Source organism: Homalodisca vitripennis, chromosome 4 (assembly GCF_021130785.1).
Source record: "Homalodisca vitripennis isolate AUS2020 chromosome 4, UT_GWSS_2.1, whole genome shotgun sequence".
Lineage (NCBI taxonomy): Eukaryota > Metazoa > Arthropoda > Insecta > Hemiptera > Cicadellidae > Homalodisca > Homalodisca vitripennis.
In genome coordinates this window covers 75,631,050-75,658,547 of record NC_060210.1, presented here as the reverse complement: position 1 = coordinate 75,658,547, position 27,498 = coordinate 75,631,050, and the positions used below count along the sequence as shown (strand labels likewise).

General features: G+C 32.8%; 1 protein-coding gene across 1 annotated transcript; it reads left to right on the top strand.

Annotated features, from left to right (window-relative positions):
• The first annotated feature begins 2,358 nt into the window (after window positions 1-2,358).
• Window positions 2,359-25,089, top strand: LOC124359541 (oligoribonuclease, mitochondrial). The gene is given in 7 exon segments (XM_046812359.1): window positions 2,359-2,648; window positions 12,100-12,224; window positions 14,337-14,498; window positions 18,730-18,823; window positions 20,294-20,382; window positions 20,384-20,421; window positions 23,873-25,089. Coding segments are annotated over 7 exon segments (759 nt in total). The 5' UTR covers window positions 2,359-2,551; the 3' UTR covers window positions 24,027-25,089.
• The last annotated feature ends 2,409 nt before the right edge of the window (window positions 25,090-27,498 follow it).

Sequence of the window (27,498 nt, the reverse complement as noted above, 5' to 3'; positions counted from 1 at the left end):
CATATATTGACCATATGTGTAAAAGGTTGTATAGAGTTATTTACATCCTAAGACACCCCAAACAATGCATACCCAATGATAGCTTAAAATTGTTTATTTTGTTTCTTAACATACCACAGTATTATAGGACAACTTCAGTAGCATAGAAAGTGTCTTGGTTACAAAAAAGAAGGCCATGAGGATTTTAGATAGTGCTGATCCCAAACCGCACTACAGGCGTATCTTTATATTTAGAACATTAACAAATTAGTAAGTCTTTACGTGTGTTCTGTTTTGTTTCATACTAAGAATAATCTTAACGGCTTCACGCTTAACAAGCATGTACATAATGATATTACTAGAAATATAGATTTAACTAATTGGCCATACACAAGGTTCAGTAAGGTCTTTTCTTCCTATAAGTTTGTTGATATATCTCTTTTAACAAACTACATTTAAGTGCTCAGAATATCAGTGTAAAACGATTTAAGAAGTCATACATGACTGACTTATTGAAATACCCTTTTACAAAATCGAAGAATTTTTTAATTCTGACACTAGCATGTTCAAGTTTGAGGAGTTGTAAGTTGCATGCGTATTTAAATGTTTACCTTCACACGAAAAATGTGGGGCGTTCAAAAATTTTTAGTTAAGAGGAGGAGCTGGCTTTTGAACAGCACTTAGTAAAAATGTCAGACTATGGGTTCCTAGTGGTCGAACTTGATTTTCAATATTCAGTAAAATGTTATTTAGATAAGAAAGGTGTCCATATTAATAATTTTAAAAACTTTTCGCTTTCTTTGTGCCTATGAAAAGACCATGGCGTGGAATCCTAAGCAAATGGAAAGAATCTGCTTAAGGCTCTAAATTTTCAACCACCTCTAAAGATTGTTTTCAAAATTAGTTGAAAGAGTTAAGGACATGTTTGGTTGAAAAACAACAAGATAATTTAATAGCTGGGTACGCAAAGTGTGGAATTTACCCTTTGAATAAGCAACAACTGATGCTAGACAGTCTACCAGAAAACCAGCCTGTGAAAAAGAAATTATTGGGAAGCTTTCCTTCAACAGTTGGAAAAGAGAAGAACTGAGTTCCTAACTAAAAACGGTCTAAAAAAGGAGAATGAAGTTGCAAGTGCCTGCTGACAATAGTGTCACTCTTCAAGGCGTCGAAGAAGGCATTATAGAATCAACCACGAAACCCTCCTCGTCAAAGAAAACAAATAAAAGGATTGATTATTCTTCAGATGATGATGATGGTGTTGATAAGGTGTTAGAAAGTGATGGAGAAAGTGAAACATTTTCCAATCTGGAAGAAATATTGCTCGAGCAATCTAGCAAAACCGGTACATGTCATAAAGAAGAAAAAAATAATAAGAGCCTAACCCCGAAGATTATGCCATTAATACTTTTGTTATTATTAAATATAATGGTAAATCAAAACTACCCAGGCAAAATGTTCAGTTTAACTGACAAAGACCCATCAGTTGAATACATGGAAAAAAAGACTGAAGTTTTGGCGCTGGCCCGAAAGACAAGGTTGTCTGACATATGAGTGGAACAAGGTCTGTGGTAAGATTAAAGCCGCGTTTACACTGGAAACAAAACATGTTTTGTTTCCAGTGTAAACGCGGCTTTAGAGATACCCAATCTAGTTTTTGCTTCGGCGATATAAACATTTTGAAATTTCAACTTCAGTATTGTAAGTGAAGGTTTTATTACCCAAGTAATCTATTATTTCATTTTTAAAGCTGGTTCCATTCTGAGGTAAGTTGTTGCAATTTTATTCTATCCACTTCTGGCATTTTGTATTTAATTTGTTGTTTTAGGTTTAATGCCACCAATAGAAGTCTATGTTGTGATTTTCCTGGAATAATTTTGCAATCTTTAATTTGTTTAAGGATCTATCTATCTGTCATTATAATCAACTTATGTTTTAAAGTGTCTACTTTTGTAAGTAATAAGGTGTTCCTCATTACTCTTTCCTTTAAAAAAGAACGTGTTTACTACAACTAAATTTAGAGAAGGTGCAAATTTCAATGTAGAAGCGCGAGAGTAATGATAATAAAATATTTATGAACCAACATTTACATTGCCTTTCCATTTTTTTTGTTTTTATTTGTTACTCTATGTGTGATCTATTGTGTATTCAAACAATCAATCTCGGAAGTCAATGGCATTGTTGAGTACATTTCTCATTCCACAGTTTCATGTAATATTCTTAATAATATTATATTCTGTTGGATTTATATCTCAACAATTTAAATACAGTAAGTTCAATTTTTTAACAATTCCATAACGTTAGATTATTATGGCTAATTTATTTAGTGTAGCGTAGTTAACAACCTTGACACCATGTGCTCGTTGTTTGCAAGGTATTAACACATGTATAGCAGACGATGTTTCAGAATGTTTTGATAATTTAACCTACATGTACAATGTCAGTGTACTTAAAACACATTTAAAAATATAATCTTCACAAACTTTTACTTTTATACGATGCCATTGTTATTTTACTAAACTCCTACACACAGAAAAAGCTATTCCATTAGTTTTATTGTTCAATATTTAAAATGATGTGTACACAGTTTTTTAGACAGTTGAAAACATTACTTCTGATAGAAATAAATGTAAAACCTCATCAGTGCTATAAATTCTTGGCAATGCCAGGTAAGTGTTATTGTTAATTTGAATGACCAATACAATTTAATCAGGTTAAAACTGAAAATTTCAGATAGACTACAAGTACAAGCTATGTTGTAGGCTTACAGTTGTTTGTTTACCTTAGAACTGTCTAAAGACCAGTGGAGTCCTTTGTATGTGGTAGGCCTACAGTTGGCAAAATACTTGTGGCAAGTATTCTAAACAAGATATTTTAATATCATATCTAATCTCACCCATATACAGCTTAAAATAACGTAATCTATATATCAACTACATATCACTCACAAAGACATGCCAAGTAGTTTGATGGGTACTTGTCACATTAACGGCCGGAGCGGCAAAATACGAGTCACGTTATTAACTTATTGGAATCGTCCTACAGAACAAATCAATATAAGGTTTGACGGGGTGGAAATGAGAAATAACGAAGTTCTAGAACATAAAAAATGAAACAACTGTTCAAGCGCGGAGCGATTTCAGACCACTATGGTCAAGAAGCTATAATCAGCGGGAAGAAATTCAAACGCGAGCCCAAAATTGTTAAAACAGTAAGAGACACAAGGCCAGAAAATATCGCCATCCTCAATGCTTCACTTGCAAAAGAAAAGTGGGAATTTTTAAATTCTTATCAATCTGTAGAGCAGCTATTCAAAATTTTCGACAATTGTCTTAATTTTCATCTTAATTTCTGCTGCCCTACAAAAACTGTCAAAGTTTGTCATAAAAACATGAAAAATAATTGGATCACCAAAGGCATCCTGATTTCGAGAGAAAAACTTAAATTTTTCTCCGAAATTAACAGAAACACAAAAGACAATAACTTTAAAGTTTTTTTCCAGAACTATAAGAAGATTTATAGAAAAGTTATTCAAGCTGCAAAATCATATGATACATTAAATTCGATAAAGTCTTCCAAAAACATTTCAAAAACCATTTGGGGCATTATTAACAATAAAGTCAAAGATTTGAAAAAAGTCCAAATTAAAATTGGGGATCGAATTGTGGATGATGAGATTGAGGTGGCAAATGAATTTAACAAATTTTTTGCAAATGTAGCCTGTGAGCAGGGCCCTCGTCCGTCATCACATCAAGTAAAACCCATTCAAAGACAAAGTCCAGTAACCTCAATGGTCTTGACACCTGTCGTTGAGGAAGAGGTGGATAGAATTATTCAGCAGCTTCCATCGAAAAAGTCCAATGATACTAATTTAATGTCAATGTGGCTCATCAAGCAATGCTCTAAGCATATTGTGAGGCCTTTGACTGTATTAGTTAATCTGTCATTTCGCACAGGAGTTTTCCCCTCGCTCCTAAAAATCTCAAAAGTAATCCCTATTTTCAAAAAAGACGATCCCACACTCATCAATAGTTATCGGCCTGTCTAGATTTTGCCTGTAATAAGCAAAATATTCAAAAAGCTTTTTTTATTACGAATGCTTCAGTTTCTTAACAAATACAATCAGCTCTCAAATGAACCATTTGGATTCAGAAAGGGCAAATTAACGATAGACGCAATTGTGAGTCTTGTTGAGATGATTGTAGAGGGGCTAGAGAGTCAAAATCACACGTTAAGTGTGTTTCTCGATCTATCTAAAGCGTTCAATTGTGTTGACCATCTTACGCTGCTTGACAAATTGGGGTCCCATGGCATTCGAGGCGTGCCTCTCTTCTGGCTTAGTTCATTTTTAAGCCACAGATCTCAAGTTGTCCAAATTTCAAACCATGTTTCTAATTCAATGAAAATTATTTATGGAGTCCCTCAAGGATCAATTCTCAGCCCTATTCTGTTCCTGCTCTATGTCAATGACATAGAATCATCACTACCACACGGAAGAATCGTGCAGTATGCGGATGATACGACTCTCTGTTTTAATGAAACAACAAAATCAGTTTTAGAACAAAACACCTTTGTTGCAGTAAACAGTTGTGTGCAACATTTTCATAGCCTCAATCTAAAAACAAATTCTTCAAAATCCAATGTTATAAATTTTTCTTTGCGCTCGACAGACTGCGAATATGGCCCGGCCATCGTGTTGGATGAGGCCATATTAGAAGAGGTCTGTTCCTCGAAATTCCTTGGAATTTACCTTGATCAACGTTTGACATGGAATTTTTATATCGATTACGTTTGCTCCAAATTAGCCTCAGGCATTTATGTGCTGAGGTCTCTAGCTAAATACTGCCCTATTCAGGTTATGATGACGGCTTATTATGGCTTGATCTATCCACATCTCACCTATGGACTAGTGCTGTGGGGTGCATGTGCAAGTAACCAATTTTTAAGAGCGTTTAAGCTTCAAAAACGAGCGATACGCATCATTGCAAAATTAAAATTAAGAGAGTCGTGCAGGCCAGTATTCAAAAGATTGCAACTGTTGACTCTGCCAAGTCTCTACATTTTAGAAACAACGTCATATTGTATGCTCAAATGCACCTTGACCAACGGACGGGATGTTCACTCATACGAGACAAGAGGCAGAGAAAACTACCGAACCATGAGACACAGGACGGTAGTTCATGAACGTTTGCCCTCACAGGCAGGAGTTCATCTCATCAACAGCTTGCCAGATGAAATTAAAAATTCACCTACGCATAAAAAATTAAAAACTCGTTTGAAACGCTGTTTAGTGTCCAACGCTTTTTATAGCGTGAACGAGTTTATGGCATATAGCTGGGAGACCGCACAATCAGAAGACTTGCTCTCGAATTGAGGTGGGTAAAAAATTGGCGATGAATGGAGCAGAGTGAGTGTCAAAATGTATGTATGAATGAGAGTTCGATGTAGCATGTGTGTCAAAATTATTAGATACTTGACGTTTGCTATACAAATGTACTATTTGTCTCCGCAATAAATACTTGACTATTGACTATTGACTATAGCAATATTTCCATGTTCTACATCTACATCAGGCATCACGTGACCTTTTGTGACCATGATTCAACCTCGTGATGACGTCATCAGATGCAGCGCCAACCTTTCAAACGTAAATGAAAAATAATACTGAAATGAGCAGAATTTTAATCCAAATGAACAATATTTTTCTTAAATTTCGAGCTACAAATTAATTAGTTGTTATAGAGTTGAGACGAGTGCCTCTGGCCATCAGCACGGGTTTTGGCAGCACCACAGGTGCCCCACACAGATGTCAACGAAAGAAAATCATCCCTCGAGATAGTAACTATCAGTAAAATATCAAATTCTAGAGGGGCTGATCAGAAATATAAATTGAATTGTAATGGAAAGGCAATTATGTACCGTGCAAAAAACTTAATAAACCCCTAATATAAATATATAAATGGACATTAATAGAGAACACTTACCATTAGTGTGTTCCACAGAATGTACAGAAACTAAATAATCTCGGTCGAAACGTAAACTCTTAACATGCCCGACAAAACACTCTGACACACCAATTCACTACGATTGGTCGAACTTGTGGATGCTTGATCCATGATCGTCACGCACTCACTCAATCCAACCTACAGTACACGTTATCTCTGACTTCTGCCCCAGAGCGCTCAGATAACAGATACGCTATCAGTCCCACCCGCAGATAATATTTACAGATATCCAGACACAGCACACAAACAGAACATTAAAACATTAAGAAATTAACTATTTATGTATATACTCTCTAAAATCATGTTATTTGTCATTTGCACCCCCTAAAACCATATATATGTTTTGTTCAGGATGATAAGCAGAATACGTTGATAATGTCAAATTCGTGATTTGCCTGGTCGGCCTTTAATCTTATAATTTCCGTTTGATGTAAAATACTGGAGGCTTACATACACAATCAAGGTTGTAATAAATTAATTATAATGTTGATGATATGTAATAAATTAATTCTGATAAAAAGTCACATTCAACCGTCTAATTTGATGAGAAATATGATTAAAAATCTGAACTGTTCTTTCATTAATTACTCCATTTTTACCATTAATTACATGAATTATAGTGCAGGTCTTAAACATTTTGGCTACAGTAAAGTAAGTGATCACCAACACAATCAAATGATGATTATCGATTTTAAATATCGATACCTACTATCGAATACAACATTTTACCTATAGATATTCATAATTAATCACTGTAAGCTTTTCTATTTAGAATAGTGGCGTCATTACAAGATGTTGTGATTTCGTTTATGTAGTAGAAGGTTAGTGACATCAACAAGAACTATGGCCATGAATATGCATATATTGTCTCAAAATGTTTTTATAAACAAAGAAATCTTTAAAAAAATGGTCTCAGAAGTGAGTACATTGCTGGTCATCTTGCGAATATATGTATTGAGAGAAATTATTATCATGATTGGTAGTGATCCATTCAAGCATTTTTAAATGCTATCACACATGTCTTCCCTATGACGTAATACTTCACGGCTCAAGAGTACTTTTAATTATTTTATACAAATTAAAAAACAAATTAATTTCTTTTACATTTAAAAATATAGCTTCTCTACATTAACGTTTTTAAAGCATAAAACTTAATTTAATTCAACATTATCGCTATAAATTTATTCAAAGTAAAACTGTGTTTGGAAATAAATTCAAAATTAAAATCATGTTATTGACTAATGGTGGAAAGAGTATAAGTGGATTAAGTGTCTTCTTTATTTCACAAGCAGTCACATTTATCCTTAAACATAAATAAGGAAAGTAAATGTTATTGTTTTGTTGTAATTATGTTAGTTATGTATTGGATTTTAATTTGTAAATTATATTAATATTTACACATTAATTTCTAAGATTGAAACTATATATTGTTCTTTGAAATTTCTATTACGTGATTTGGTCCTACATTTTGCTTTCAGTCCTTTGGATGATCATGAATATTGAAGATTCTATATCATTTGATAATCATCATCCGATTGTGTTGATGTCTACTTATTATACTGTACAGTAACCAACATTTCACTTTTACGTTCAATAAAGCCTTAAAGTATAATAAATACAGTTACTAACTTCAACCAATCTCAAGTGCTTAGTATCTCATTTGTTTTTCGTATTTCTTTATTTACATATGACTATCTGAAAGATTATGCCTGTTTAGTAGATCTACAAAACTTACCTTGTGTTGGTAATGGTGAGCATTATTGGTTAGCTGCAGTATTTTAGTATGATGTTTAGACAAGTTGTTGTGATAATTGGTTCTTGTTTTCTGTCTCCCAAAAGGGAGCTACGAGGGGTATTAGAAAAATAAGGTTCCCCTGATTTTTAAAAATAGACAGCTCTATATTTCTACTTAGTGTTATACACCAATTTAAAACTTAAAAGTTAAGCTATTTTTCCTCATAATCACCGTTTCTGTCCAAACACTTTTGTAGACGATGCTCCAACTTTTCTATCCCCATGTTGTAGAATTCTGCCGCCAATCTTTTGAGGAATCGAGTAACCTCTTCTTTGACTTCATCATCGGTACTGAAGCGTTGGCCACCCAAGTGTTCCTTTAATTTTGGGAATAAGTGATAATCACTTGGGGCTAGGTCTGGGCTGTAGGGGGGATGGGTCACAATAGTCCAGGAAATATTTGTCAGCAGTTCTTGAGTTTGACGTGAGACATGAGGTCGAGCGTTTTTATGGAGAAGCCTTACATCACTGGACAATCTTCCTCTCCGGCAGTTATGGATCGCGCGTCTCAGTTTTCCTAATGTGTTGGAATATCTGTCAGAGTTTACTGTTGTTCCATGAGGCAAAAATTCGATCAAAAGCATGCCCTTCCTGTCCCAAAAGACGGTTGTCATGACAGGCCGTCCACTTCGGTTTTCATCGTGAATTTCCATGCGGTCTTCACTGAATTCTCTACACCATTTCCAAACGTGTTGAACAGATATGCAGTTTTCCCCATAAACTTTGATTAACTGACGATGAATTTCAATAGGTGAAATCTGCATTTAAAAAACCTATTTCAGCACGAATTTCGAATCTGGCGGTAACAACGATAGGGAGCTCCATCTTCGAAGGTAGCTAGGGCGGCACTGTTGGACATAGCGAGGCGTGAGTGGTATGGATAGAGAGAGGGACAGCTGATGGGTAAGACAGTGTTGCCTGATTTCTCCCAACATATCGCATTCTGTCTTGGCGGCATAGGGAACCTTATTTTTCTAATACCCCTCGTATGTTGGTGAGAAGGGATCTAATCTGTCCCTATCTGCTATTTGTTATTAGACTATATATTAGGTATGTTGTTGCTACATCATTAGATTCACTTAAATGATCTAACTAAAAAACCTCTATCTGATTTTACCTCTCCATTATTTCTTGTTCATGTTTAACCTTTTGAACACCATAAGAGAGTTGGTTCACAAGAATTGAAATGAAATATTAAGGGTCATTATAGTTGTTCAATATGATGCTCTAGGTGGCAGGGCACGTCAATTGTAATTTTGCAGCCTACTGTCATCTGCTTCCAATGTCAAAACTGAACATCAGAGGAGTACCGACTGACAGCAGATGTCTTTTTTTTTTGTTCCATGTTGGCTGTCCTTCTTCGCTCATAACGAGTATACTCACTGTCATCATTTGAAGCTTGTTTGGCACTTTGTCGTTTCCCGCTTGTTGGGTGTACCCCTATAAAGTTCTTACAGTTTTAACAGTTATATTATTTTGAGTGTTACTAAAAGTTTGTACATATTGACATACTTTTTGATAATATTCACATTATCATGGCTAATTCAGACAACCCGGACTTTGACGATTTTGTTCTTGAGTTATGAATGCTACATTATCGAATGTAGTTGATGAAGTTTAGGATAATGAGCAACAGGATATTATTGTGCACAATTTGAGTAAGAAGGAATTTAATTCTGCAGATGATGGTCAAGCATCATCAACAAGTAGGCGTACGAGAAACCTTCTCTGGACTGAAGTAACTAATAACGATCCAGGCCATACAATACCCATTTATAATGTAAACCAGTGACAGCTTACCTGCTTCTTTTGATTCTGATACAAAAAAACTTGAATATTTTAACCTTTTTTCAATGATGAAATAGTTTAATATATTGTAGCGTATATGAAACAAATTGATTACAAACAAGAAAATGAGCAGATATTTCACCCAACTCAAGACTGAATCAATGGAATGAGAACAGCATGTGATTTTAAAACTTTTCCTTGCTCTAGTTATAAATGTAGGTTTGATGTCAATGACCTCATTGAAGAATACTTCAATACAAAATGGGAATCATGTATAAAGTTTTTTAATAATGTATTTCCCAAAAATAAATAAAATTGTCTCTGATCGACCATATGAGCAAGATGTGTAAATTATTTTACAATCCCTGCAGCCATAGAGGCTGTGGGTGAGAGCACTATCTCATTCAAATGTACAGTAAGTTTTAGAATTTACAATCCTCAAAACCACATAAATTTGAAGCAAGAAATAATACCAAACTCGACTCTTCTAAAAACTACACATTAGTGAAAACTCTGTGTGAGTCTGTAGTTTTGAAAATTCCATCCAATCCTGCAACTGGCTTACATATTTATACCAAAAGATATTATACTAGTCCAGAACTACCAAGGTAGCTACTAAAATAAAATAGTTTCCTCACATATACTGTTATGCTAACTAGGGTAGGGATGCCATGTAATCTAAAAACTAAATTTAAAAAAATGAAAAATGGGGACATCATTTTACAGAGAAATAATAATATATTGGTAGTCTCTTGCCGAGACAAAAGAGTTTTTCATTTGCTCAGTACCAATAATAAAGGCAGTAAGACCGAAATGACTGATGTAACCAGTAAGTGGCCAAACAATCAAACAGCTACACCAAATGTAGTCATAGACTATACCAAACACGTGGGAATAATGTGAGTGGTATAAAATCATCCTATAACTCTTTGTGACAGATACAAATGTGTTACAGCAAAACGTTTTTGTGGCTGTTGGAGGTAGGAATTATAAATTCCTATCTATTGTATAAAGAGACACTTAAACAAAACTTGAAGAAATCAATGATACACGACAGTTCAAAAATCGTCTGGTGACGAACCTCTTTGCAAGCAGCAAGGTAGCGTAACCAATGCACAGACGGGGCTGCCAGGATCATGGAGAGGGATCAGCACCCTTTGAAAACTTCAACAAAAAACTGAACCTCATCCAGAAGAGACTAAAAGGGGTTGCAAGGTGTTTGATTTGTCTCAAAAAAGACCTGAGGAAAGAAACCGTATACTCGTGCAAGACATGTACCAATAGTCCGGGATTACACCCAAAAGTTTGTTTTGGGTTAAGGCGTATAATGGCTTAACTTTTGTATGGCACAGGCAACTGGTTTTACAAAATCTACAAATTTTGAAGATTTGTTACCATTAAAATGCCATGGTATCTCCTTAAATATTGACCATAAAATCTATTAGATCTCTTTAAATATTGCCTAATTTAATTTTAAAATGTTACTGACTTTAATGTGTAAAAATATATAAAAAGTGGTGTAACATACGTATGTAAAAAAAAGTTATTTTATATGTACATATATGTGAGTGTTTGTTTGTTGTTAAAATTTTCTGTTTTAGAATAAAATCGTTTCACTTGCTTTGATCTCGGATTAACAGTAAATATCTTAATATAAGTTCTTATGCTATGTATTTGTATGTACAATTTATTAATTGTACAAACAATTAAAATTACTTTCATGAAGTGTCTATTTAATTATACTTAAGGCACCACATTTTACTGCACTCAAAATTGAATGTCCCCGAGTATTATGTCCGTTTATTTTTAGTAAATTCAAAAGTTTTTATCAGAGTTTTTCACAATTAATATATCTTAATAAACATCTATGCTATCTTATTTCTATAATTTAATCTTTGTAAATTTCAATACTATCAAATGATGCTCCAAATGTGTAAGTAAAAAAATAGGAAATTGATTTAGAACCAGATAATTTAATCAGAGCCTACTAATTTTGAATTGAAAATTTATCAATATTCCAAAGACCAGAAACAACTATATCCGTATTTTACTGAAATAGGAAATTAAAGGAGATTTGTTAAACTTATGGTTGTAGAGATGTAACCTGCTCAATTACTTCTAAAAACATAACTCTTTGTCCTTGAAATACAACAATTTTAATAATTCTTTTTGACTGGACTTCTTTCAATAATAAGGAGCTTAATACCTCTTTCATTTTGGTTACTAATTATAAAACTGGTACAGTACATTTTTACATGGAAAGGTATTATTAAGACGTTATTTTGTTTTTGAAATTCAAAACAAGTATTCTATGGTGACTTTTTCTCAGGCATAGGCTTTTGTTAGTGCATGCGACAAAGTTCTGAAACAATGAAATATAATAGCTGTACATAATATGTAATATCGGTTTTTACATTTTTAAAATAAAATATTTAATTTTATTGTATTTTTTAAGATAATGATTAATTTTTAGTGTATCTTTTGTTAATCTTTCAGAGAATGAGTCATTTTAATTTGATTTGTAATTTTTTAGCTAAAGCCAACAGTTTTGGATTGACCAATAGTGTAAGAAACATGAGCCTAAATAATCATCCAGTACCATCAGTAAATGGTGAAAGCACTAAGACAGAAAACAACATTGTCTGGGTTGATATGGAGGTGAGTAATTAACATTCACTTCCTTAATTTTACGCTAGTAAAAAAAGTATAAATTATTATTCATCAAACTGACAGTAGCTTTTTCTATAATTGGCAGTCATAGGAAATTTGCAGAGTTTTGATAAAATGTGAAAACGCTTAGTGTACTGTACACCTACTTACAATTGTTATCACTTTGTTGTGAATTAATGAACAGTGTACTGTGAGATATAGTATAAATTCTTGATATACGAGGTGTGGCTATTAAATAACGAGACTGATGTAGAAAGTTTTATTTTATACATAATTAATTATTGTCACCTTCAATATACACTTCTTCTCTATCCCTACAACGCTCCATGTGAATTTTTCATGGTTGGAAACAGTGCTGGAAGTCATCTTCTGTCTCCTTGAGAACACATACCGCTTTCCCTTTCACAGTGATCACAGATTCAAATTTTGTCCCCTTTTAATGCAGAGTTCATCATGGTACAGGTAGAAGTCACATGGTGCAAGATCTGGTGAATAAGGTAGTTGTTCTAACAGTGTGATGCTGTACTTGGCTAGGAATCTCTTGACAGAAAACATAGAATGAGTTGGCGCATTGTCTTGGTGGAGAACCCATGATTTGTCCTTCCACATTTCAGGGTGTTTTTTTCCTTACTCTGACATAGTTTAGAAAGTACCTCAAAGTAGTAGCATTGATTAATTGTTAATTTTCAGGAACCCAGTGAAGGTACACAATCCCATGGATATAGTGGCCCATGAGGGCGGACAGAATAAGGCTTAAAAGGGGATCGGCCTCTCCTTAAAAAAAAAATAAAAAAAAAATCATCTTTGCCTTAACAATTGACTTGCTCATTTGAGCTCTTTTGGCACTCGGTGAAGTTGGGCTCTTCCAGTTCATTGATTTGTTTCCTGATCATAAGTAAATAACCATGTTTCATCTCATGTTATTATAATATTTTTTTAAATTGGGTCATTTAAATCGCATACAGAGTGTCATTAGAAAAATTTTTGCGAGTTTCTTGTTGATTAAACGTTAGAATTTTACCATTTTAGCACCTACTATTTAGGTGTTAAAATTGTCATGTAAAATTTGTTGTACATATTATTTATTAATACCTACAGTTTCACCAATTGCATGAATACTTAATTGACAGTCAGAGCGAAACAAATTACTGACTTTCAACATATTTATTCGTTTTTAACGTTGAAAGGCGACCTGGACACGAATCATCTTTTCAACGTCTTCTCTGCTATCTTTAAACGCTTAAACTACTCAACTCCTGCCCACAATGAACATTCAATGCCATACACTTCTTTCAGTAAATTGTAAGTTCAGTAGCAGTTTTTCCAAGTTTAAAGTGAAATTTCATAATGATTTGCTGCTCTACTTTTACACTAACCATTTTATCAGGTAAAAGAAACAAAAAAGAATAAAGTGAATGTAGGCTCTGACTTAACAGTGTTGTTTACAGAAGTGAGACTTGATGCATATTAATGTTGGTTGATGCATGCCTCCTTGATCCGTAGCAGCGTCAGTCTCGTTATTTAATAGCCACACTTCATATATCATAGCTCCTCTTAAGTAAAAAATTGGTTAAAGAATGATCTAGGCCTTGGAAGAGACCTATGTGGTAGAAATAACTTCAATCTTGTACTTTTTATCATTTGAATAGCGTGAATGATTGCCCCAATTATTCATCTACTGCTGGTTAAAGCAGAGCCATTTGCATGGGTAGATACCGAGAACATGAGGCATTAGGTTGGCTGTGTGTCTTATTATCTTATTCCCTCATGTCAATAGGTACTAAGGTTCTCTGAGACTGTCATGTGAACAAGAACTGTGCTGGTCTGTCCATACATCACTTGTGTGATGATAGTTGTATGCTGGTTTGGTAGTCAGACCCGTACTCACACCGGCTTTATTGGACAATTGTACCGGAGCCCATGCCAGCCCTACCGTACTTGTACGTGGCCCAGCCGAATATCTTTTCCAGAGTCCAGCAAATCTGAGTACGGCCCTGTTCATGGGTACCAGTATTTTAATTATTGTTCTCTTTATCCAGAGTACAGTAGTTGACATTGTCAGTATAGCAGATCATATGACATGTAATATGTGTGTGGCAGATGACAGGTCTAGACCCGGAGAAACATCATGTGTTGGAGGTAGCCTGTCTTGTGACAGACCAAGACCTGAATATTGTGGCTGAGGGACCCAACCTGATCATCCACCAGCCTCCTGATATACTGGCCAATATGAATGAATGGAGTCTTAAATTTCATAAAGAGGTATGTCTTTTATATCTAGAAAATTTAGATGGATTAATATTTAAAATTAAAACTACTATTGTAGTTTTTTTAAATGCAATACATTTTTTGTCTGTAAATGTAAAAATGTTATAAATAGACATTCAATTATGTGATTTATTTTACGAGTATACTCTCATTTTTCAAATGTAAATACATTATAATGATATTAAATTAATACTTATTTGATGAAAATTTAATTTTTTGTATCTGTTTCATGCAGGAAATCTTGTAGGTCACATAATTTACTAATGAAATTACAGTTACGTAAAATTTCAATTGTGTATTTACTAGTGAACACAGAATTTTAAATAGAATTGAAGTTTTTAATATGTTCAAATTATACTTTATATTTTCTGGATATATTATTTTACGTAAGTTGTATGTACGAGTACTAAACCTAATGTTCCAATAAGGAGAGAGAGGATACGTCTAATTATAATTAAACAACTCACATTTGATCCAAGTATAACGTTAAGTATGATTTAAAAAAAATTAATTCAACTTATTGCCTGCTTTCGTTGGTACAATCGATTTTGTGTTGAATCAAATTTTTTACATATAATAGTTACATCCTCACTTCTGAAGACAAAAAAGAACAACAAAATGTTTTAGGTCACACAACGAGAAATTGTAGACATTTGAAATAGCAGTTCTGGGACTTTTTATAATCAAGCCCAATGGAAAAGATCTGAGGATTGAAAAATGTTACAGTATGTACGTGAAATATGATCGGAGGTATTGACATAGTTTTTATTTTGAAAAATATGTGTTAACTTTTCTACTATGTTTAAAATGTTATGGAAAAAATATTAATTTGATATATTCCGGAATTAAAAATGTTACTCCCCCTGGGAGAATGATATCTAAAGTTTGAAGTTTTTAATTGTGAAAATCGTATTCGTATGGAATATGTGTTAATTCTTAAAAAGACCTTAGGATTTTCAGTTTGCTTCCTGCCGCACTGCTCATGGATGCACAAGCAGGATTACACTCACCCTTCCCCACGAATGGCAGTCCCCTTACCCCTCCAGCCCCTTAATCTGTTCCTCTTTTCCTTCATTCTGCTCTTGATGTCCCCCTTCTCGGCTCTATCACATAGTTTTACAAGACTAATCCCACTATGTCTTGCTTGTGTTTAGCTGAGCACACATATTTAATTACATTCTGAATGAATATATATGTATGTATATAATGTTATACTAATAATTTTAAAATAACTAAACCATTTAAAACATCGTTAGATGTGAAAATTACAGTGAATTGAATGAACCTCAACTCTTAACAACAAGTGTGCTTTATGCGATTTGGGCTACATGCTTTAGATTTTTTTATTCTTTTTTTGATAAAGTAAAAGAATAATGAAAATGATAATATTCTTTGGTAACATAAAAGAAAAAGAAAAAACTACTCTAATTGTAATCAGACAAGTTAGAATAAATAGTGTAATTAATAAATTATGTATCTATAAATGTAGAGGCAGCAAAATTATAATAAAAACTATACAAATTGATAATTGACAAGGCACATTTCATACAAAATGTAGTATTATCTTATAACTCTCTCAAAGTAAAATGTTTGAAGATAAGGGTAAGATTTTTTACGAGGTTTATGTGAAAGATACATTCAGACAAGGAATAAACATGTGTTTTATTTTAAAATAACTAATTTCTTAAAGAATAAATATATTAACATTTTCTAAAATTATGATTATAAAAAGTACGATTTCCTCTGGTTATAAATCATTAAAATAGTGTCACTTCCGGTATCTATAATAGGTATTAGTTACACAACTAATGCAATCAAACATTTGTCGCATTCATACTGCAAAAATTTTTATTTGAGCCTAATTACACAATTGCAAAATTTAAAAAATTTTAAGTTCTATAATTCCTGTAAAGTGATTGAAAACTTGTTTTACTAGATCACTTCTGAACGAGAGTTATTCATTTAAAAGTTATCCTAAGGTTGAGACCTGTCCTCGAGGTCTTTGTCATTTATTTTTGTTTGCCTGTCTGTCCAAAAGTTATCTTAAAAACGAACTGACTTATAGACTTGAGATATGTACTTTGATTGTATAGTCAGTGTTTCTCGGATTTCTGCACTGAACTTTTTCGAGTTTTAGGTCTCCAATTTTAAAACAGATGTGAGCACGATCAGAGGGGGAAAGCTTGTCAGATACATGCCAACCACGTATCCGATTAACCTTACCCTCTATTATCATGGTTAACTATTGGTTGTATTCGGATCCCCCATTAGTCTTGAGTGGCACTGGAGACAGTGTTTCCACCTCTGGGGGGGGGGGGGGTACTCCATGACCATAGCTCATGGATTCAAAAAGGTACAAGGTACAAAGTGCAATTTTTTTAGCAGAATATCATTTGGGGGGCTCGAGTCCTTTTTGTATTGATGAGTGATACAATACTGTACTAATCAGGTAAGCTATATAAAAATTGATATCATTCCTACTCTGAACCAAGAAAATAACATGATATAGTGAACAGAGTTTAGAAAACAAGGGTCATACATTGTACTGTATCACATTAAGTAATAACAATTATAAACAAAGACAGTGAGCTGAGTGGATTGCAAAGTACTGTGGGCAACATTTCCTTTTGTGGAATTTTTACTAATTGTAAATATTATTACAAGGGCTATCCAGAAAATAGATTACATTTCTCTCTGTGGCCGCAAGGGGTGGAACTATCAAGGCCATTTTGATGTCAGGGCATTTTTACATTCAGTGGCTATCCAGTCATGTTTAAGGGAGGTTAGTGTCGCTCCTTGTTGCTTTACAGTAACAGTTTTAAATGTGTGACGCAATTGAAAATCCTACCAGTTGTGAAGTGTGGCCGGTAATGTGGTTTTTGTTTGCTAAGCACAATGAACCAATTGAGTTTTATTACCAACTCTGTGAAGTTTATGATTACTGAGGATAGAGTGCATCAGTGGTGCATTAGGTTTAAAAATGGCGAACTTATGTGCATAATGATGAATGAAGTAGATGGCCAAGTATTGTGACCGATGAAATGGTCTCTAAAATCGATGAGAAGATTAAACAAGACTGCCTAATCACAATAACAGAAATTAGGTTAACATAAATTTTGTGCAAGATGGCTACTAAAAGTCTGAACCCATCCAAATCAGTGTATTGCTGTTTCATTGACATTTTTTGATACTTAAGAATTAGATGATGACTCGCTGCTTGATCGAATCATTACAGGAGAGAGGGTGAGACCAAATTTTAAATTTCAAAACCAAATTACAGTCTATGGAGTGTTGGAGTTTGATGATGACATGGAACTGCGGAAGGGTATTAATACCTCATTGAAGTTCTCAGGTAACAGAATTTTATAACGTTGGAATTTCAAAACTAGTTCACCACTATGATAAGTGCCTAGATTTGTTTGGTGACTATGTTGAAAAATAGTATTTTAGTATCGCTTTCAAATTTATATAATAACATTTTTTTCTTGTTCTTTGTTTCTATCAAAATGTAATCTACTTTCTGGATAGCCTTCATAGTAAAGTAGAGTGGTCTGAAAAGTTCTTATCTGGATGTGTGTCTGCAACACCAATGTTTGCCTATTAAATAGAAGAGTTGGGTACAACTGGAAGTTCATTACTCTTCAGTTCAGTACTCTTATACCAGAAGTAGATTATAAGTGCCAACAATAGGTACTTTTCAGCTGAAGTAGGGTTCTCAAGCTTATGTATATATGTTTTAGCTCAAAACAACAAGGCAAGCTTAAGTATTTTTCGTCTATTCCATCACATTGACCTAGTGATATTAAATCGTGTCATGAAGTGTTGGAAGGAAAATGTATTTTTTGGATTTATTTATTTAATTGATACTAATAAATCTGTTTCACTTTCTTCAGGGCTCCTAAACACTGCTCTTTAAACGTAAAGTTCAATTATTCTAAAATTGATCAGAAAACTGGAATAACTTTCAGGGCACATCCCTTATCTCAGTTGTTTGGTGCCATTTAAAATTATATTGCTATTGCATCCCTGTTATTCAACAGAAAATTTTTTATAAAGCCACAGTAACTGCTAAAATGTATATTAAATACAAAATATAATATATATATATATATATATATATATATATATATATATATATATATATAGTCATGTGTTATTAGATTCCTGTATAATGTGTCTTAAAATAGTAAATTTAAAACAATGAAATTGTTCTTTTTTTTTACAGTCTGGATTAACAGATTTAAGCAGAAACAGTAACATAACATTGAAAGAGGCAGAGGATGCACTTCTGGAATTTGTTAGGACATGGACACCCTACCGTAAGTATTTGTGGAAATGTTTGATTAATTCTATAGTATACAGGATAATTTTGATAGTAATAAATATATGTTTTGCCAATAAAATTGCGGTTACCAATGTTCTAAAATTTGTGAGGAAAACTCAATGCTACATAAATGATATGTTTATATAGAAACATAACAAAAATCACAATGAAAATAAGGTTTTTTTATTTTAAGTTTGTTGTTGACAATGAATGATTTGTCGGATGTTTGCCATCGTTTTATAATAATGAATCCTAATATTTTATATAACGTCTGTAATCCTACTAATAAGGTATATTGATTACTAGAAAAATTAAAAATTCCTCCTCTTTGCATAAGTGCCAAATTTTTTGTAACAACGATCGTCACAATTGGAATACAACTATTTTTCATTGTTTACTTGTGTCTTATAAATGTAATCTTTTAGATAGTCACAAAGGAAAAAATCTAGCTGGATAAAATTACGGCATCTTGGACGCCAGTGGATAGAACCATTTCTCTCAATCCGTCTTCTTGAATACTGCTGGTCAAGAGCATCCCCAATACACGTGTATTCATTGCATCATCAATATTTAACATGTTGACTGCTGCAGATGCCCTAGTGCTGCCTTATTAGAATACTCAGGATTACTAATGATATAGCCTCAGTGAAGGTGTTAGCTTCATGTATTTAGCTAGACAGTTACTGTATAGTAATTTAACATGTTGACTGCTGCAGATGCCCTAGTGCTGCCTTATTAGAATAGGTACTCAGGATTACTAATGATATAGCCTCAGTGAAGGTGTTAGCTTCATGTATTTAGCTAGACAGTTACTGTATAGTAATTTATCATGTTGACTGCTGCAGATGCCCTAGTGCTGCCTTATTAGAATACTCAGGATTACTAATGATATAGCCTCAGTGAAGGTGTTAGCTTCATGTATTTAGCTAGACAGTTATTGTATAGTAATTTATCATGTTGACTGCTGCAGATGCCCTAGTGCTGCCTTATTAGAATACTCAGGATTACTAATGATATAGCCTCAGTGAAGGTGTTAGCTTCATGTATTTAGCTAGACAGTTATTGTATAGTAATTTATCATGTTGACTGCTGCAGATGCCCTAGTGCTGCCTTATTAGAATACTCAGGATTACTAATGATATAGCCTCAGTGAAGGTGTTAGCTTCATGTATTTAGCTAGACAGTTATTGTATAGTAATTTATCATGTTGACTGCTGCAGATGCCCTAGTGCTGCCTTATTAGAATACTCAGGATTACTAATGATATAGCCTCAGTGAAGGTGTTAGCTTCATGTATTTAGCTAGACAGTTATTGTATAGTAATTTATCATGTTGACTGCTACTCAAATAATATTTTTGTGTAAAGGAGTCTAATCTTTTATTTATAATGAACGTTTTGTATTATAAAATATTTGTTTCGTGATTGTCATAGTATTAGGAACTTATATGTATTTTTAATTTTCAGAATTGTGTCCTCTAGGTGGTAATACAGTATATATGGACAGACTGTTTCTTAGAAAATATATGCCCGATTTTGAACAACATATGCATTACCCGCCTCATCGATGTTAGTACCGTTAAGGAACTTTGCAGGTATGTATTATGAAAATATTGTGTATTCTCAATATAAAACTTCTGAATATTCATCCTAAAATGTAATTTATATAACTTGAAAGAATAATAAACACAGGTTTTAAATATTTCTATAACAATTAGGGGTTTCTGTTAAGCAAGATAGAGGTACATCGGACTATAAGCCACATAATACGTTTTGCTGTTTTGAGACTTACAGTTCATTTTGTTGTCTGAAATGCTGCCTTGACCTAACTACCACCAAAAAGTATTAAAAACTGTAGTTGCTAATGTTCAGCTAAATAGTACCATACCAGTACCATAGTCAAACTCGGAACTTGCCTTTGTAGAAATTACACCTTATACAAAATTTCAAGTGTATAGCAAATTTTGTTCTAAAAATATCCTGAGCAAGACAGACAGACATATGAAGAATATTGCCATCCCACTAAATAGTATGAAATGTGTGTAGTATGAAAATTACAATCCTGTAGCTCACAGCATTCTTGAGATAAACTGTGGAAAGATAAGTTTTGCTAATGCTCAGCCACATCCCACGGAGCGATATGCACCATCATAGAACTTGATGTTGCATTTATAGAAAAATAACTACATGCACTATTTCAAATCTATACCTCAATTAGTTTTCAAAATATCCTACAGACGGACAGACAGACAGACAGGCAGAAGTGAACTTTATCAGCCCTCTGAGTAATAGGCCTTGCTAGAACTCTACTCACTAGTTTTATTGCACAAAAAGCCAGTTGAAATGTTAGTTTTAAAGAGATGTGAGGGTTAAAATGTTAATAGATATCTGACATTCCATAGAATAAAATTGCATTCTGAATTATATTTTTGTTGGAACTGGTAAATCATGCTTCTTAAATGACCTTTACAGAAGAGTTCCTGAAACTTTCAGCGCTCTTAGTGACTGATTGGTTAATTATATAAAAATAATAAAAAAGTGTCAAGTGTTCACTCGCTATTAGTCCCTTGTATAAACCCCTTGTATATGGATATTTTTTGACAGGAGGTGGCCTTTACCCCAAACCTTACCCACCCAAAATATCCTGTAACACCAGAAGCAGTGCAAAGGTCCTTTTATAACTATAGCTCGTAAGGCCAGCACCACTGGCCACTAAACATAGCAGTTATTTTCTAATATTCTCTTTGTTTTTTTAATGAATGGTGAGTGCTTAAACCTATTGAGCAACTTTATTTTAAGGTAATTTTTAATTGAAGCAGTAAATCTTAAATTAGCCTATAATTCTTCTCCAAACTTTTAATGTGCAAATAAGACGAATGACGTGTTGTGGGCCTATACACTGAACTGATTGAAGGAATAGAAACCTAGAAAGTTTTACTAGCAGACATGTGCTAACTATTTTTGACTACACATAGGTATGTATTTTTAAAAGTTTTATTCTGTAAAAAAATGTAAAGACTGGGAAAAAAGTAAAATAGTTCATGTCTGAGTGTAACATAACTGTGAAGGCCTACTTTATAACATTTTATTTACATATCTTTGTTAACGATATACATATGAGAGTTACATTTCCCAAATGTATGTTTATCTTTGTATTAGACAGATTAATTAAAAATCAATGTTAAATTATTTTTCATTTCTTCATTAAACAATTTATTAAATTACTATCCAAATAACGTGGAGGAAATTGAAAAATAATTCCGATCTGGGGAGGTAAACAACAAATATGGCCACCGAGCTGTCAATGAGAGTTGTGGAGCCATTCGTACCAGTCATACAAGTTGCGAGGACAAAACTACCTAAAACTAACGCAAGTTGTCTGCAACATTGGTGTGGCCAGTGCTGCTGGCCTTTCGAGCGCAAAGGGTTAACTTTGGATTACATATCTAAATATTATAGTTATTATTACCAAATTCTTAAGTATTCCAGGAAACTTTTTCTATTGTTTTCTTCATCAAAACCTCCTTTGACTTAACAGATATATTTAAAAAATAAATCAGCCGAATTGATTCAGCTGCTCTCGAGATGTAATGCATAGTAAATTTTTGGGTTTCAATTTAAATGTTGAAGTTAATGAAAATTTATTTTGAAAACTAAAGCAGCTTTTATCTCCTTAGAGTATACATTGTCTTACCCTTGTGTTTTTTGTCCCCCTCCCCCCCAAAAAAACTCTAGTATATATCAATGCATGTGTGTATCTGTACTATCTTGTTATGTTATTAGTTTATATTATTATCACCCTACTATGAACAAAATCTCAATGTTGTGCAAAAATAATATTTGAAATAATTTACAATTATAAATAATTATAATTTTTTTTGCCATAGTAATTAGTTCCTTTCCATTGGTTTGGTTTTCCTGTTATAATCCTCCTTTCCATTCCAGATAGACCTAACAAACAGTCTTACTTTAATGGAAAATTAAAAAAAGACTATGCAAATGCCAAGAATTAGTATGATTGTAATAAAAAAAAAAACACTAAAATAGCCGAGATGAAAACACCAAAAAGTAGTTTAAGATTGATAAAAAACGAAGATAAATATTATGTTGCGTGATCAACTAGAAAAAATGGAGGAAGTTATGAAAAAACAACTTGGAAATGAAATAAGAAATATGTGCTGTAATAAAACAGGTACAAATATACAAAGTAATTTTAATCAATGTTGTAGCAAGCTGTATTCGATGGATATACTTCATTACCTTAAATTAAATACTGTTGGTTTGGTGGTAGTGTATTCTTATACTGGTTTTTGTTACAAAAATATTTGTTTTGGTTGTTAAAATATACCATTGAATTTTATATTTTTTGTGTGTTCAGTTTATATTTGTCTGGTTATAAAAATTGCTTTATGGAAATCTTGTGTAGAAGTTGCCTTCATAAAGATCTTAAATTTGTAAGATTTAGCAGTATCATATTCTAAGTGTTGTTACAAGACAAAAAATTAAATGCTTTCTGTTTTATTTAAATTTTTAGATCCACTTGACTAGTTTTAATTTTTTTTGTCTCATGTGTATTCAAATCTAAGTACATTATCCAGGGAACTGCTGCAAACTCAATATAGAGCGAACACCTATATGAGATAACATAATTTCTTAGAATAATAAGTAAACAGAAATATGGTATAGGATAACAAAATTTAGGCAGTTGATGATTTAGACAGTGGATGATTGATTTAATCAATAATATTTAGAAATGACTTGAAGATAGATACTACATTGTATATGCAGTTAGATTATTTTAATTACATTTATTTTACACAATCAAAAAATCATATTTTTACAAAAACTTCTGACAATCTGTAATCTTATTTTTCCTGTACTGTGTCAGTAAAATAATATTTTTCAGATTCTAATAGGACATTATGGATGAATGTATTTTTAAACAAATATTCTAAAGTATAAGTTTATGTAAGTTTTTTTCATTCACTTAGCATTGGAGGAGAGAAATATTTGTGATACTGAGTAATGCTTAATTTATTGTTATAGGCGCTGGTATCCTGAAACCTATAATGAACAACCAAACAAGAAATCGATTTCAAAACATCGAGCTCTAGATGATATAAGAAATAGTATAAAAGAACTTAAGTTTTACAGAAATAAAATATTTTGTAACTCTGAGTCTAAAAAGGACTTAGCATGAAATTACATTAGTAAGCTTTGAAAAATTAAAAATGTCTCTAGAATGGTATTGTTGTATTTACGTTCATAATAATAATGTACAATTTGAAACTGAATTATCAAACAAGTTAGATGGTATGACACACACTCCATACTGACAGAGAATAAACCAATGATAATAGTGTAAGGTATGCAACTTGCTTTGTTATATTCTATTGGGATGTTATAAGTTTGTTTGTTCCTTCTAGTTGTAGGTCATGTGTTCGGACAAGCCACCTCCATTAGTACTGTTTTACTATATTAATAATTAAGATAGATATAATTTGTCGTGATATACTCTTTGTATAAACAATCCTATATAGCTGACAGTTATTATTATATTGGAATCGGAATTTGAGAAACAACATAAGTACTTAATTCTCTAAGCTAGAAATGATGATGCTTTTGTTTTGAATTGATCTATATGTTCTCATCATAAAATGTTATAACACATAAAATTACAACTTACATTTGAGACTAACTGTTTGTAACCTGAACAGTAGCAATATTAAGTTGAATTTTAGTGGGTTTTCTATGCAACCATGGTGAGTGCCGCACCACAGCTGGTATGACATGCTAGTCTCCTGGTAGAGAATTGAAACTTGCTACACAAATTCGAATTGTACGTTATTAAATAAAACTAATAATAATTTATTCTATAATTGAATATTGAAAGAATTACTAAATGACATATGTTATTCCTCTAATCACCGATTCACGGATATTCCAAGTACTTATAATTAATATTTTAAGGCTGGTTTTTACAGTATTATAGTTGATTCCTTGTAATGTACAGTTACCAAGGAGTGTAAGGTTAGGTAGTAGTTTAAATATTTCTATAGTCATTGCATCAGTTAAAATTTAACCTTCTTTGAATATTTCAGGAACTAGCTAATGTTAATTTGGAAGGAGGGGAAAAGGAGGTCTCACATCTTGCCAGTTACTTATAAGTGTCATTAATATTTTTCTTATATGTTGATTTATTTATATTCATATGTTCAACTGTAAAATTATGATCGGTCTAAATTACATATAACATTTGTGGAGTTTGTAACATTTCATGATTTCTCTGCGCTTGAAGACAGAATTTTGAATTATGAAACTGCTGAGCCTCAGGTATAGTTCCAATTAAAATTAAACTTTCATTTCACTTGAAAGTTTCTAATGTAATTCCCACAAATAATAAGATACTTACTGTATTGTACAACTATCATTGGAATTGCATTGTTATCAAATCATTGTGGGCTGTCCACCTTATTACTGCCATTTTGCAACTGCATGAATAAGTCTTAGACACAAGGTTCTAGATCAGATGTATGTGGCTCACAACCAATGCGATGAGATGCTGGGTTCAGTGAGCTGCATGTGGACGGGTATTGTCATGAAGCAAAACCATTTTCTTACTAAACATGTAACACAAGCACTTCTGCTGTATGCAATTTTTGATACTTCAAGGATTTGGCAACAATTTCATAAAAGAAAATTTAGATAATTTATTTGATAATAATAATATTGCAAAGCATTTATTTTCCTAACTTTTTCATCTACAGAACTTCCTGCATCAAGTCCTCAGTAATGACAGATAGTTGCCCTCTTCACTCCTCATCATGAATATTCACTAGCTCATCTTTAAATGCCCTGATTCATTATTACCATCCCTTCATTAATTGTGTTTTATCACACATTACAGTAATCATTATAATATTGCCAGTTACTTTCACGTCATTTGTATTCAGAAAACGGATCACAGCGCTATTTCACAACCAGGATTTTTAATTGTCAGAAGTACTTGAAATATACAATAACAATACTTACAGGCAGGTGTTGATATAATTATCTGTACACTGCACAGGTTACGGCCTTACTAAATAGCGTGTCACATGTGTTTACAAGAAAGAATCCCCACCCCTACTTTGTTTGTATGATTTTTACAAAAACTTGTTATGTGAGGAACATTAATATTCATATTTTAGCTCATCGCTGTCAAGGTCAGTACATATTTTAAACCACCAGCGTAATTCAAATTTTTACATTGGTTCCTAGGACAGTGTACATTGAGAATTGACCTAGCTACAACTGTTTAAATTTCTATTTTATTTGCTCTTGTAAAAATTGTTTACGGTATATTTTATCTTTCACAAAATAGTTAAGACCATAGGTTAATGTTGCCTTTGGTGTTTTAATATATTTCATAACACCAAATCCCAAAGGTTCAGTTGAATCGGACGGCTGAGGGTTCCCCAGTGCGAGCCAATGTTGCAATATCTATGATTTTCCTTTTTTGTTTTAAAAGGGTTTTTACTCATATCACGACATATTTTACCAATATTGTTACTAAACAGTAATTGGAGATGTTAAATTGCAAAAACACGTTTTTATAAATAATTATTATAAGTGAATAATCCTAACATAAATAATAACAATGAAGATATCCTTGATTTATGCCACTAGAGTAAGCCTTTAATTGAATTTAAATCTAATATTGTACATTTACTATATTTAAAACTTTAAACGTTGGGATCAAGTAAGAGAGCCATGTTTGTCCCCTGTAACAATGTTGTCTTAAAGTTGACCACCTTCCTTATAGTTTTGGTCCAAAAACATAAAAAAATGAGCTATTATCTTTTATATAAAATTCTCGTGTCACAATGTTAGTTACCTTACTCCTCCGAAACGGCTTTACCAATTTTTATATGCATATTCCGTTGGTCTGAGAATCGGCTACTATCTATTTTTCATAACCCAGTGTTCAGGGTGGTCCACCAATTAAATTTAGAAGATCACAGTTTCAAAAGCGCCTGCATATTGGAAACGGCAAATACGAGACAGTTACGTTTGTTATATAGCCAAACACTATTTGAAGGCGCTAAGTTAAGATGTATATTTGTGTTTTTCACAAATCTTTTTGTTTATGGCATTGACCAAATCTTCTGTGATCACTGATGATCACCTGTCACACACAGTTCATCATGGACATTTTCCCTTTTATCCTTGAAAGGTCTCACCAACTTGCACACTTTGCTTTCACTCATCATATTGGAACCATACACTTATCAGTTGATTTCAAACTGTCCTTGCTGCCAAAAACAGAATCACTGAACTTATTTCAAAGTCAGTGTTGTCTTAAATATTTTGTACTCACACTGTAAACAGACTAATGCAAAATGGTGTCTTTCAACGCACAATTTAGCTAGTATATGGAGTGCATCCGAATTTCGACTTTACAAATAACCCTCGTATTTTAAAAGTTGTTCACGTATGCCCAACACGTGTTTGCATATACATTATTTTTCTTACGTAATTAAAATAATATGGTCTCCATTGTATTTATTTATTGACAATCACTGATGAAATAAATGTTACATTTTTATAATTTGTTAGTCTTTTGATTACACTAGTTTTCTAAGTTTTCCCTCACCAAAATCACCAGGATTATATATATATATATATATAAA